The 11,968-nt window shown below is 32.3% G+C and overlaps 1 protein-coding gene across 15 annotated transcripts in view; it reads right to left on the bottom strand.

The window, feature by feature from the left end:
• Positions 1-11,968, bottom strand: part of Pam (peptidylglycine alpha-amidating monooxygenase) — a 287,901-nt gene that overhangs the window by 65,826 nt on the left and 210,107 nt on the right. For all 15 annotated transcript variants that reach the window (XM_048811491.1, XM_015483974.2, XM_048811497.1 and 12 more), the window contains 4 exons: positions 8,788-8,855; positions 7,698-7,778; positions 7,341-7,417; positions 6,747-6,850 (listed from right to left, as the gene is read on the bottom strand). In XM_048811491.1, coding sequence (XP_048667448.1) covers positions 6,747-6,850; positions 7,341-7,417; positions 7,698-7,778; positions 8,788-8,855 — 330 coding nt within the window. The remainder of the gene's footprint in view (positions 1-6,746; positions 6,851-7,340; positions 7,418-7,697; positions 7,779-8,787; positions 8,856-11,968) is intronic.

Genomic DNA, 11,968 nt, shown 5'->3' with positions numbered 1-11,968 from the left:
AGGGGAGGGGAGGGGGGATAGTAGAGGATAGGAAAGGCAGCAGAACACAACAGACACTAGTATGGCAATATGTAACTCAATGGATGTGTAACTGATGTGATTCTGCAATCTGTATATGGGGTAAAAATGGGAGCTCATAACCCACTTGAATCAAAGTGTGAAATATGATATATCAAGAACTATGTAATGTTTTGAACAGCCAACAATAAAAAATTTAAAAATTAAAAAAAAAAGAAATATATTACTTATAAGTCTTTTAAAAATGGCTTTTCTACTTAAGACCAAGAGTTTTGAACCTTATTTTTGGTTAAGTGCCTCCTTTTTAATGGTGAGATGAACTGAGAATCATGTACCACACTAAGATGTCATGATATATGATGTCACAACTAGACTGCTACCACAGGGAAGAAAAGAACACCTCAGAAATGATTCAGAATGAAATCAACACTAATCTTTTCTCTCAGACCTGATTGGGGTAATGCTACAGAGTGGAATGATTCAGTGTTAAAAATAGATTTCAAAATGCTGTGGATGTTTCCAAGAAAAAAGTTCCAAGTGGTACAAATAATGTCTCACAGCTTACAAAGCATGTTCTCTTCTTCAGTTCACATGGGCTACTTCGTATTTTAGTCTCTTTACTGTTATTAAGAAGAAATGGCTCAGTATACCTTTAGAACACTTTTATACAGCAAAGGAATATTTCCTGTTTGCTATTAGTTCTGACAGCTTTTAGCAAGCTTATACAAATAAAAAACAAGCTATGAGGTGGATTATTTGCTCTACAGAAATACATCAGTGTTGACTTTTCCAACAATATAATGCAGCACTCACTTCTCCATAGCAACAGTAATGACATCAGCAAGGGAAAGAAAAAAAAAAAGTCTTTTCCAAGCAAGGATTTGATTTCTCTAAGCTTCGAAAATGTAGAGCCCCCAAGAGACCTCAGGAAAGAGCCCCTGTCATGAGAAGCTCTGTTTATGCTTTAGAAATCATTTGGCTTCTCACTCTCTGAATCTGATACCTGTCACTGTAATTGCCTCTCCCATGAAATATAAGCAAATAGTGAAGTGCAACCCCAAACAAACACATGTTCATTACACATATCTTCCTGGTGTCAAAACACCATTCCTAAGAATCACATTTTAACCGTTTTAGAGTGGGTCAGAAAATTATGTGCTATAAAAGGAATGTCTGGTGCCAAAATAATAACCTGGAGGCTCCCCCTACACTATCCTTCCCCTCCCTGTTCAAAAGGAGGAAGTATTCAGGAGACCAAGGAGGAAAAGAAATTTAAAATGTGGCTCTTGCTTAGAAACGGCATCCTCTTGTACAGAGGAAAAGCAAAAAATAATCATTTAAAAACAAATTAATGACAGGAAAAATTTTAGTAAATTCATATGGGAATACATGAAATTTGCAACTAATCCATGGACAAATCCTCATATAGCTTCTCTGTTTAGAAACAGCAGTGCTCATGCTATCACAGGGATGGTACACACACCCACAGCAGCACAGGTAATACAACCAGTATTCAGAGCTCTTTCCTTATTGTTAAAACAACAGAACAAAATAAAATTAAAAAGTTTAATTGCTGGTCTAAATGTTGTTGGCCAACTGGGCCAGAGTGTCTTCTGTTTTATAAATTTATTCTGTGAACTATTATGTTTTCATAAAATACAAAAAATTGCACTATGATACTTATGATTTAACTCTTAACTATGTAGGAGTATGTATAATCCTAGCACTGGTTAGAAATTACCAACCAAAAGTGGTTCTTTAGTACTTTGTAGATGCATGTAAAACATCTACTGTTACTTTTGGATAACAACCATCACACAATAGACCTAGGTGTGTGCATGTAGTCTAGTTACATAGAAGTATCCAAATGCCATAGATATGCATACAGATGTGTATGTAGGAATTTAACATGCTTTATATATAGACAAACATATATTAAATCTACTTATATTATTTTTAATCCATCCATCCAAATATACATTTAAATTTTCAGAAAAAATCTGTTAGAAATTTTCAAAGCAACTAATATCATAGATTTCAAAATAACTAAATAGACTATCTTAATAAATATTCCCCAACATATAATTTTGGTGTTTCTAAACTAGTTACATGTCTATTTGGAGGACTTGTTTTTAGTATGCATCTTAAAAGAAATTGTACTGAAAGAGTTCATTTCAAATAAGTAAAAGGTAATCAATTAGAGAACAAAGAACTAAACTGTGAAATGTGTGCTAAGTGAAATTATCAACCAAAGTAATGATCAGGGAAATAATTTACTAAGTCATTTATTCACTGCTATCATTATCAAATCAGTGAACACCAGGTTTTTTTTAAAGAAAATTATAGAGAGTGATAATAAGGTAGAATATGACATAAAAAGTGGCATAAATTTGGAATAATTTAAAAAGTAATATTGGAGACAAAGACAGTAATCACTATTTTAGAAATAATGAATATCAAGACACAAGATTACATGTTTGAAAAATGCAGTTAACTACACCAAAAAGAAAGCTGTAACTTTTTAAATAACATAACAATTTGTCCTCTATGACTGATCATCAAACTTTATTATTTTAATTAGTGAATTTGAGAAAACAAAAAATAAAAATATAAGCTAATGCTCCAAGTTACTTCCTGCAAAGTGAATAATCTTGCCACTTATTAAATCATTTTTTGAGAAAAAATTATACATATATATGTGAAAGTATACAGATATGTAAATGCTTGCATCCACACATATACATACAGACAATACACTAATTCAATTACACTTACATATTATGTGCTAACTATACAGAGATATAAATATGTTCATTGCTAAATATTTTTGATTTGGTGAGACATCCTAATCAGTTCATCAATATAGTTCATTTGAGATACTGACACATTGATACAAAATTGAGTTGCTCAAATAATCTAGGAATCTTTGATTTCAAAGAAAAATTTCACAGAATGAGCTGACCATAAAGAAAGGAGTCTTGCTTTATTCCTTCCTGTGATTGGACTTGTAGTCAAGGTAACTCTGAGCTCCTATCTGACAGAGAAACTATTATATGTTAAAACTGTGAAGATTCAAATCATCCTGAGTATCAGCATCATAGTTTGCCAATTTTATTCCACATTCATCTTTCTTTTACCAAAAAACAAAAACAAAAAAGACTTGCACTTTCAGCCTATCACTTTCTGTATTTATTAGGGGGATTTTTGACACACACATCCTTATTTTTCACAGAGCTCAACGTATGGAATTCAAGTCTGCCAATCTGAATGATCTACAGAAGCAGGGAGGCAGGCATGTTCCCAGGTCTATCTTGGCTCCACCGCCTGGTCCTTTTAACATCCCCCAATGTCAATGTGACTCTTTGAAATAATGACTGCAGACATCACCTGTATCCTAATATTGCAGTATGGAATTTTTCATGCTCTTCACAATAAAGTGCTTATGTGATAACCTCCTCTTTTGTAATGGCTTAAAATAAAGCTTCAAGTCCAACACAATGTGATGAGCCCCAAAATAATAAAATTTTAAAAATACATGCTAAATGATAGAAGGATGAATGACTTTGCTTAATAAACGTCTGCAACTTATTATGACATAATATATTATCTCTAAAATATTACACTGATGAATAATGAGTTAGGTAAATTTATGTACTTTCTATAGTATTTCTGAAAAATATTTATATCTCTGCATATCAATCAATTTACTGATATCTATCAGGGTTCTATAGGAGGTTTTATAAAAATAATTATTTTCTATTAGAAAGATACTTAATAGTTATTTAGGAGAGTACCAAGTAGTCTGAAATGTATCACTTTGAAGTCTCCACATGTTGTGTATCAGGCTTGGGATGTAGGTTGTAGCACTCTATTAATTTAATGAGTCTCTTGCCCCTAGCCAAGCCCCTTAATAAACAGAGCCAGGCTTCAATATAACCAAAACAGTTAATATTAATTTTATTACCTGAAAAATTTAAAGAAAAACATTTTATAAATATGGTACCTTTAAACTTATACATTAAGGAGTTATTATTTATCATATAATTTTATCTTTGTATATAAGGTACTTTAAAATGCTGATTAACATACTATTTGGTATACATAAATATTTTTTAGACATTGTCATATTCTTTCAAGTTCATATTCTCATGAAATGATCCATTTTAAATGAAAAGTATGACCAAAATAATTGACTAAATAGGTAAATACTATCTATTTATTCCAAGAATTAATTTGAAATTTCAGTCTATAAACTTTTAGGCTGACTAGCTGACTTAATTAGCTTAATTGGTTGACTTAATTAAATTCTTTCTTTTTTGTTTAAACTTGACTAAACATTTGAAATGAATTTAGAGAAGCATCATATTGAATATAAAATATGTAATGCAGTCAGGCACAAAATATTGCTCCTTCACAGATTAATTAGTACTGTAATCACTATATACTTAGTGCAAAATATTTGTTTAAGACATGCTATTCATATTTACTATGTTAAAAGAAATATATTTGGACAACACATTTTACCACTAAGTATAGTTACTAATATATCTTGTGTTAAATTCACCTATTTGGAACTAAGTGTTTCAGGCTCTGAGCTCAAACCTGTGTCCAGTAGGAGTGCATGTGATGTATGTGGGGTGGAGGTGGAGGTGGAGATGGAGATGGAAGTGGAGGTGGAGAAGTGGGAGAGGAAAATAGGGAAATTTATAGAGTATCATTTAATTTAATAGAAAACATAAAATATTTCTGTTCTTTTTCTTTCTTTCTTTTTTGTTGATTACATTATCAACTGTGACCCTGTAGTACCCTTTGGATGTTGTACCTATTATTTTGAAAAATAGAGATGTATTATTGCTATTACTTTTCTAAAACTAAATAGCAGATTAAATGCTATAATTATTCTGCATTGTTATAAGAGTTGTTATTCATGTCTAAATTCATTCAAACTTGTCTTATAGCTTATCATTCTATTTGGAAAAAACTGATTTTGCAGTATGAATTAAATATTTAGAATGTGGACTTGCCCAATAACTTAATTTCCTATAATTCCTTTCAATTTCATTTATATTACAAAATGTGTTTTTCCTTTAATCCACATGAGATTTATACAAAGCTAGAGTAGTATAGTCATTTTAGGGCATTATTCTAATACAAACTCACATTTTAAAGAAGACTAGAATTATTCTAGACTCATCAAAATGAAAGAGCCCTCTAGAGATTACTTTGGCCTCCCATCCTGGTATTATAACAAGTCATTAATTTCTCTGGCTGATATTACCTCAAAGAGAAAATGCAAAAGATAGAATCTGGCCAAGATGATAAGCCTCCTAAAACTGTAATTTTTGCCTTTGGCCAAACAGATAAAAAAATCTACTTTTTGCACACTTAGAAACTAATACATATAATGTTTTGAATATAATGTTTTGAAGGAGATTTCTTTACTACTTCACTTACTTATTTCAAAGGTGAATAAAATAATCAATGGCATTTAGGTAAGATGTCTGTGGATTTACACTAACATAAAATAGAGAAAGCTGATCAATATCCTCCATATCATTTTACCTAAGGAATTTAAACACTGCCAAGAAGTGAACTCTCAGATTCCACCTTTCAAATCTCATTATGTCTACTTTGTCAACCCTTTCCTTACACTCACCTTTTCTGGAACCTAATAATTATATTGCTTTCTTCAAGTCTCTTTCCAAATTTATCAAATTTATCCAAAAGCAAAGCTGTTGGAAAACATCTTGTTTAATATAAATTGAGAATGTTTTTCTCTTTGTTCTATATTTTGCTTTAAAATTGGTGCTTATTAAAATAAAAATCTTTTGGAGTGACATAAAATCCTTTTCATCCTTTCATTAAATGCCCCCTTTTCAACCTGCATCAGCAACTTTTCCGTTTTCCCTTACAACCACCAGTTAGTGCTGTTGTAAGAATCATCTTCAGTGCATTTAATCCAAATTTTCAGATCCCTACTTTCTGTAACTTCTCTCTGATCAAGAGATAAATGGTTTAAAACTCCAGCTTCCCAGTGGTCTCAGTAAATACCTTAAAACAGAGTGTAACACAGAGAGGAGATTCATTGATGCTTTTCCAACAAAAAGCATAATTGGAAACTTTCTCTTTCATTTTTTAATCTTTTATCTATTTATCTTTTTTGAAAGAGTTCACAGTGCTTTGAAAATTTTACTTAGTGTTATAAAGCATAATTATTTCAAGGAAGCTTGGCATTTGAGAATTGCATTTTGAAAATTATTTGATCTCCCCCTTTTCGAAGTGCTGCATATTATTATCCTAAAAAACTGGAACTTATAGAATATTCAGAAATTTTAACAGGCAGAAGAAAACATGTTTCTGAGTATTTTATGAGTATTACTAAATAGAAAACTTATTTTCCTAAAAGAAAACCTTTCATAATCATGATATTTTCTTCATTTTTATGTGTTTAAAGAAGTAATATATGGTTTTCTAACTATATAATGGAGAGGCAATGATGTTGAGGAGCTTAATGAAGCAGAAATAATAAAAGCACATAAAATAGGCATGTTCTGGGGGTTATCCAAATTGATCAATTTTAATGTTAAAATACTAGTTTGTTCTAATTGTCCATTACAGGGCAAAAAAAAATGTACATAATCTATTCACAATAATAACTGTCACCTATGATCATGCCTTGTATTAAAAAAAAAAAGTCTCTTGAAATAATGAAAAGTGCAGAATCTTACCCAATGTGTGTGGCTTCTGTCCTGCCCTCACCAGTGAATACGCATCTTGCTGCTAGTATGTCACCAAAACTAACATCCACTGGGTGTTCCACAGGGTAAAAAGCCTGCCCGGAAGACAAACACAGTGATCCATTGAAATTACCAATAAAACCCAGAACCATATGCTTAAAATATGTGAGGCTTGGAGCACTGCATATGGAGAGGACAAAGAGATAGACATATACACAGATACTCACTAGATAGAAGAGTTCATCTCTAATTAATCAATTCCACTTTACAACTTTGAAAGCATATTTACAAATGCATTCCATGAAACACAATTCGTACAATAACAGAAGAGCTATCTGAAACACTTATGACTAAATGATAAAGGTCTTCACTAACATGTTCAGATCATATTGAGAGAACTGGTAAGGAAAACACCAAATTGGAAGTTGTAAAACAGGAGATTATGTAGCTCAGATTTACAGAAAAGGAAAATATGGAGACTGTTAGATGCTAAAGAAATGAACAAGGTATTACATAAGAATTTTTAAAAATTACTTTCTGTTGGTTAGTATTTTTCCTCCCCAAATTAAATTGGATCCTACATACCTGTGGTAGCTGCGGGCTCTGGCGTCCAATCAATGTCCATTGTCCGTTTCTTACTCTGTATCCACTTACTACCTTACCTTAAAAATAAAAATAAACTGTAACCATATGAAATAACACAGAAAAGAAAAACCACATTTATTTTTCTTTTTAAAATAAAACCTGAATCTTTTCAGAACCCTAAGTAATGAGTATCTTCATGAAAATAACATGATGAAACAGCATAAAAAATTCAAGGTATTGGCTGAAATTTCTTTGAAACAGACTTAAGGTCAAGTACAATCAACATTTTACATTTACAGCACTAGCAAGCACAATGGTAAATACTTATAAATTTAACATGTAGCTTAAGGTTCTTACCTAAATGGTGAGTGTGAACTCTGTAGGCAAAAACATGCATTGGATACGTTTTATAATGGCATGAAATATCAGAATTCACCACTGTGAGAAAGAAAAACACAGACAAAAGTCACTATTCAACTGGAAAACGACATTTTTCTTTTCTAAAAGTGAGCTAGTCACATGCACTCAAACCCAGCAGATAGTAAGTGCTCATCCTGTGCCATCCATTTCACCAAGACAGATTAAGATCTTCCTACTTCAGATATTAAAATACCCTGTCACAAAACAGGCTTAATTAATTTGTTATCTTTAACTTGAAATCTATCCAGTTGAAAATCTTAAAAAAATGGCTTTTATTTTTGGAACAATAGATTTTTGAAAGATTGAATGCAAATACAAAAATCATCAGGCTGAACAGTTCCTGTTGATAAGGGGCTGTCTTCATATACTTTATCTTCCTTACAGTGTAACACATACTAGCAATGCAATAAGTTTCTTTTGGTAATAGATCAGTGGACAAAACAAAGTGCCCGTACTGAATATTAACTTTGAAATTACCAGTAATAACAAACAATATTTAACATGACACTTTTGTTAGAGGGTCTTTAGATATACTGATAAATAACAATTATTCTCATAGCTTTTTGCCAGTTTAGGTGAAACAGCTATTATCTCATTTTGCAAGTAGGGAAATTAATATATATATAAGTTCAAAGACTGAGCTGATGTTGAATTTGAAGCCTGTCGATTTTTAGCCTTCCCATGAAGTAGTTTACATTGTCGCACATTATGCACTTTATCTTTTGCATCTCAAAAATGGGTGACTGATTTATAAAATATTCAAGATTTATTCTTTAATTTATACACCCACTACCTGCCCACGAGTCTTAATTCTTAGCATTTCAATAAATAAACATTGGAAATATAACAAATAATTGGCTTGGAACAATACCAGATCTATTTTAAACATAATGACAATAAAGAATTAGCTTATTTTTCAGATACAAATATTGGTCATTTTTTATAAAGTTGATAAAAAATAAACTGTAAGTCCATTCTTATAGATTACTCAATGAGGTAATGGAAATACAAAGAGATCATTCCTCACCTTTCTCTCCTGGTGGTATAACAGTGTCAACAGACATCATAAGGTACATGCCAGCAATTAAAGGCTGTCTGCAGGAAAAAAGTGATATTTTTCTCAATAATGAGATAATGCCAAAACTATTTCATTGGACAAATAGGTATATCTCAATACATTAGTTTATAGAATGTTATTTTTTGTGAAAATCAAAATGAAACAAACTAGAAGAGGTGGACAATTAAAGGTAGACTCTAACTAGTCTCAGTTATAACTAATTTTATGTGTCAACTTTGTTAAGTTATGTCATCTGGTTGATGGGTCAAACATTAGCTTAGATATTTCTTGGAAGGATTATTGTGTTTTCAGATATGATTAACATTGAAATTAGACTTCATGTAAGGCAGTTTATTCTCCATAATTTGAGCAGGTCTCATACAATCAGTTAAAGGCTTTAAGAAAAAAAACTGGGATCCCCTGAAAAGTAAGAAATTCTGCCTACAAACTTTCTTTGGACCCAAGAAGGCAACAACCTCTACCTTTCCCTAAATTTTCTGTTGGCCTTACAGATTTTGGATTTGTAGGTCCATACAAAAGCATGAGCCAATCCCTTAAAATTTTTTTGTCTTCCTCACTATCCATCTACTAATTCAGTTTTCTTTGGAAAACCCTGACTAATAAAGCTGTCATGATTCCTAGCTGAGATGAGCATGCCTTGTCTAATTCCCTCCCTCACGTTGAGGGTGGGCACAAATAAAGGTACTAACATATTTCTAACAAATAGAATATGGCAAGACTGATGGTATGGTCACCTCTTAAGATTAAGTTACAAAAAAACTCTGGATTTCATCTTTCACATAATCCCTTGCTTGCTTTTTTACTTACATTCTGTGATGGAAGCGAGTTGTTGTATTGTGAGCTGCACTGTTTATAGCCCTTATGGGGGAAAAAAATGAGGGAGACCTTTGGCCAACACCCAGCAAAGCAATATATCCTGTCAGCAACCATGTGAGTTATCTAGGAAGTGGCTGTTCCCGGGTCTAGCCTTGAAATGACTGAATCCCCAGCAGAGACTCTGCTTGCAGCCCCTTTGGACAACACTGGACAGAGGAGCCTGCTACATTGTGCCTATGTTCCTGACTCACAGGATGCTGAGATAATACTCATGACTTTAAAACAGTAAGTCTGACTTTAAAACAGTAAGTCTGAGTTAATTTGCCTTCCACAATAGTTTGCAAAGATCTTAAGGTTATTGCTCATTTAAGAAAACCCATCAATTTCAAACAGTGAAATAGAAGACACCATCAAAAGCCTACCAAGGAATAGCATGGATGGTGGAAGGAGACTCTCATCATTATCAAAATACATGTATGAAGATGTGAATTTGGTGTCAACGATACCTTATATACAATCAGAGATATGATAAATTGTGATATAAAGGTATATTAAGAATTGTAATGTAATAATAATCATAGGAAAAAAAAAATTAAAAATCCTACCAAGACCTGCAAAGAAGAATTAACACCAGTACTCCCCGAATTATTCCATAAAATAGAAAAGTAGGGCACCCTTCTAACTTCATTCTATGAAGCTTGTATCACTGTGATACCAAAACCAGACAAAGACACATCAAGGAAAGAAAACTTCAGACTAATATTCTTGATGAACATAGATGCAAAAATTCTCAATAAAATTCTGGCAAATAGCATACAAAAACATATTAAAAAGATTGTGTACCATGATCAAGTGAGGGTGCAAAGTTGGCTCCACACACAGAAATCAATAAACACAATTCATCACATCAATAGATTTAAAGACAAGAATCATATGATAATCTCAACAGATGCAGAAAAATCATTTTCTGCTCAAAACAATAGAAATACTAGGGAGAGAGTAAGAACATACCTCAACATTAATAAAAGCTATCTGTGATAAACCAAAGGCCAACATCATTCTAAATGGAGAAAAATTAAAATCATTCCCTGTAAGAAATGGAACAAGAAAAGGATGCTCTCTTTCATCACTTTTATTCAACATTGTCCTTGAAACTCTACCCAGAGCAATTAGAGAGAAGAAAGAAATCAATGGGATACAAATAGGGAAAGAAGAACTCAGACTATCACTATTTTCTGGCAGCATGATTCTACTTAGAAGATCCAAAACATTTCACCAGAAAACTTCTAGAATTAATAAATGAATGCAGCAAAGAAGCAGGATATAAAATTAACACCCATAAATCAAATGTGTTCCTATACATCAAAGATGAATCCACCAAAAGAGAAATTACCCGATTCACAATAGCCTCAAAAAAATCAATAAATAAAATATGTGAGAATCAACCTAATAAGAGAGGTGAAAGACCTCTACAATGAAAACAACAGAACACTAAAGAAAAAATAGAAGAAGACCTTAGAAGATGGAAAAATCTCCCATGCTCTTGGATAGGCAGAATTAACATTGTCAAAATGGCCATACTATCAAAAGCATTATACAGATTTAAGGCAAGCCCCATTAAAAACCCAATGGCATTCTTTATAGAAATAGAAAAAGAATCATGAAATTCATTTGGAAAAAGAAGAGACCCAGAATAACCAAAGTAATCCTTAGCAAGAAAAGTGAGGTAGGAAGCATTACAATACCAGACCTTAAATTATACTACAAAGCCATAGTAACAAAAATGGCATGGTTTTGGCACCAACACAGACACATAGACCAATGGTACAGAACAGAAAACACAGCAATAAATTAATATAAATAAAGTTATCTCATACTAGACAAAGGCACCAAAAACATACATTGGAAGAAAGATAGCCTCTTCAACAAATCTTGCTGGGAAAACTGGAAATCCACATGTAGCAAAATGAAATTAAACCCCTATTTCTCACCCTGCACAAAACTCAACTCAAAGTGGATCAAAGACTTAGACATTAAAACAGAGATCCTCTACCAAATAGAAGAAAAAGTAGGCTCAAATCTTCACCATGTCCACTTAGGAACTGACATCCTTAACAAGACTCCTAAAGCAATAGAATTAAAATCAAGAATCAATAAATGGGATGGATTCAAACTAAAAAGCTTCTTCACAGCAAAGGAAACAATCAAGAATGTGAAGAGAGAACATACAGAATGGGAGAAAATCTTTACCACATTCACCTTAGATAGAGCATTAATCAACTGAATATTATAAAGAACTCAAACAACAACAATA

This window comes from Marmota marmota, unplaced genomic scaffold (genome assembly GCF_001458135.2).
Source record: "Marmota marmota marmota unplaced genomic scaffold, marMar, whole genome shotgun sequence".
NCBI lineage: Eukaryota > Metazoa > Chordata > Mammalia > Rodentia > Sciuridae > Marmota > Marmota marmota.
This window is presented reverse-complemented; position numbering and strand designations above follow the sequence as displayed.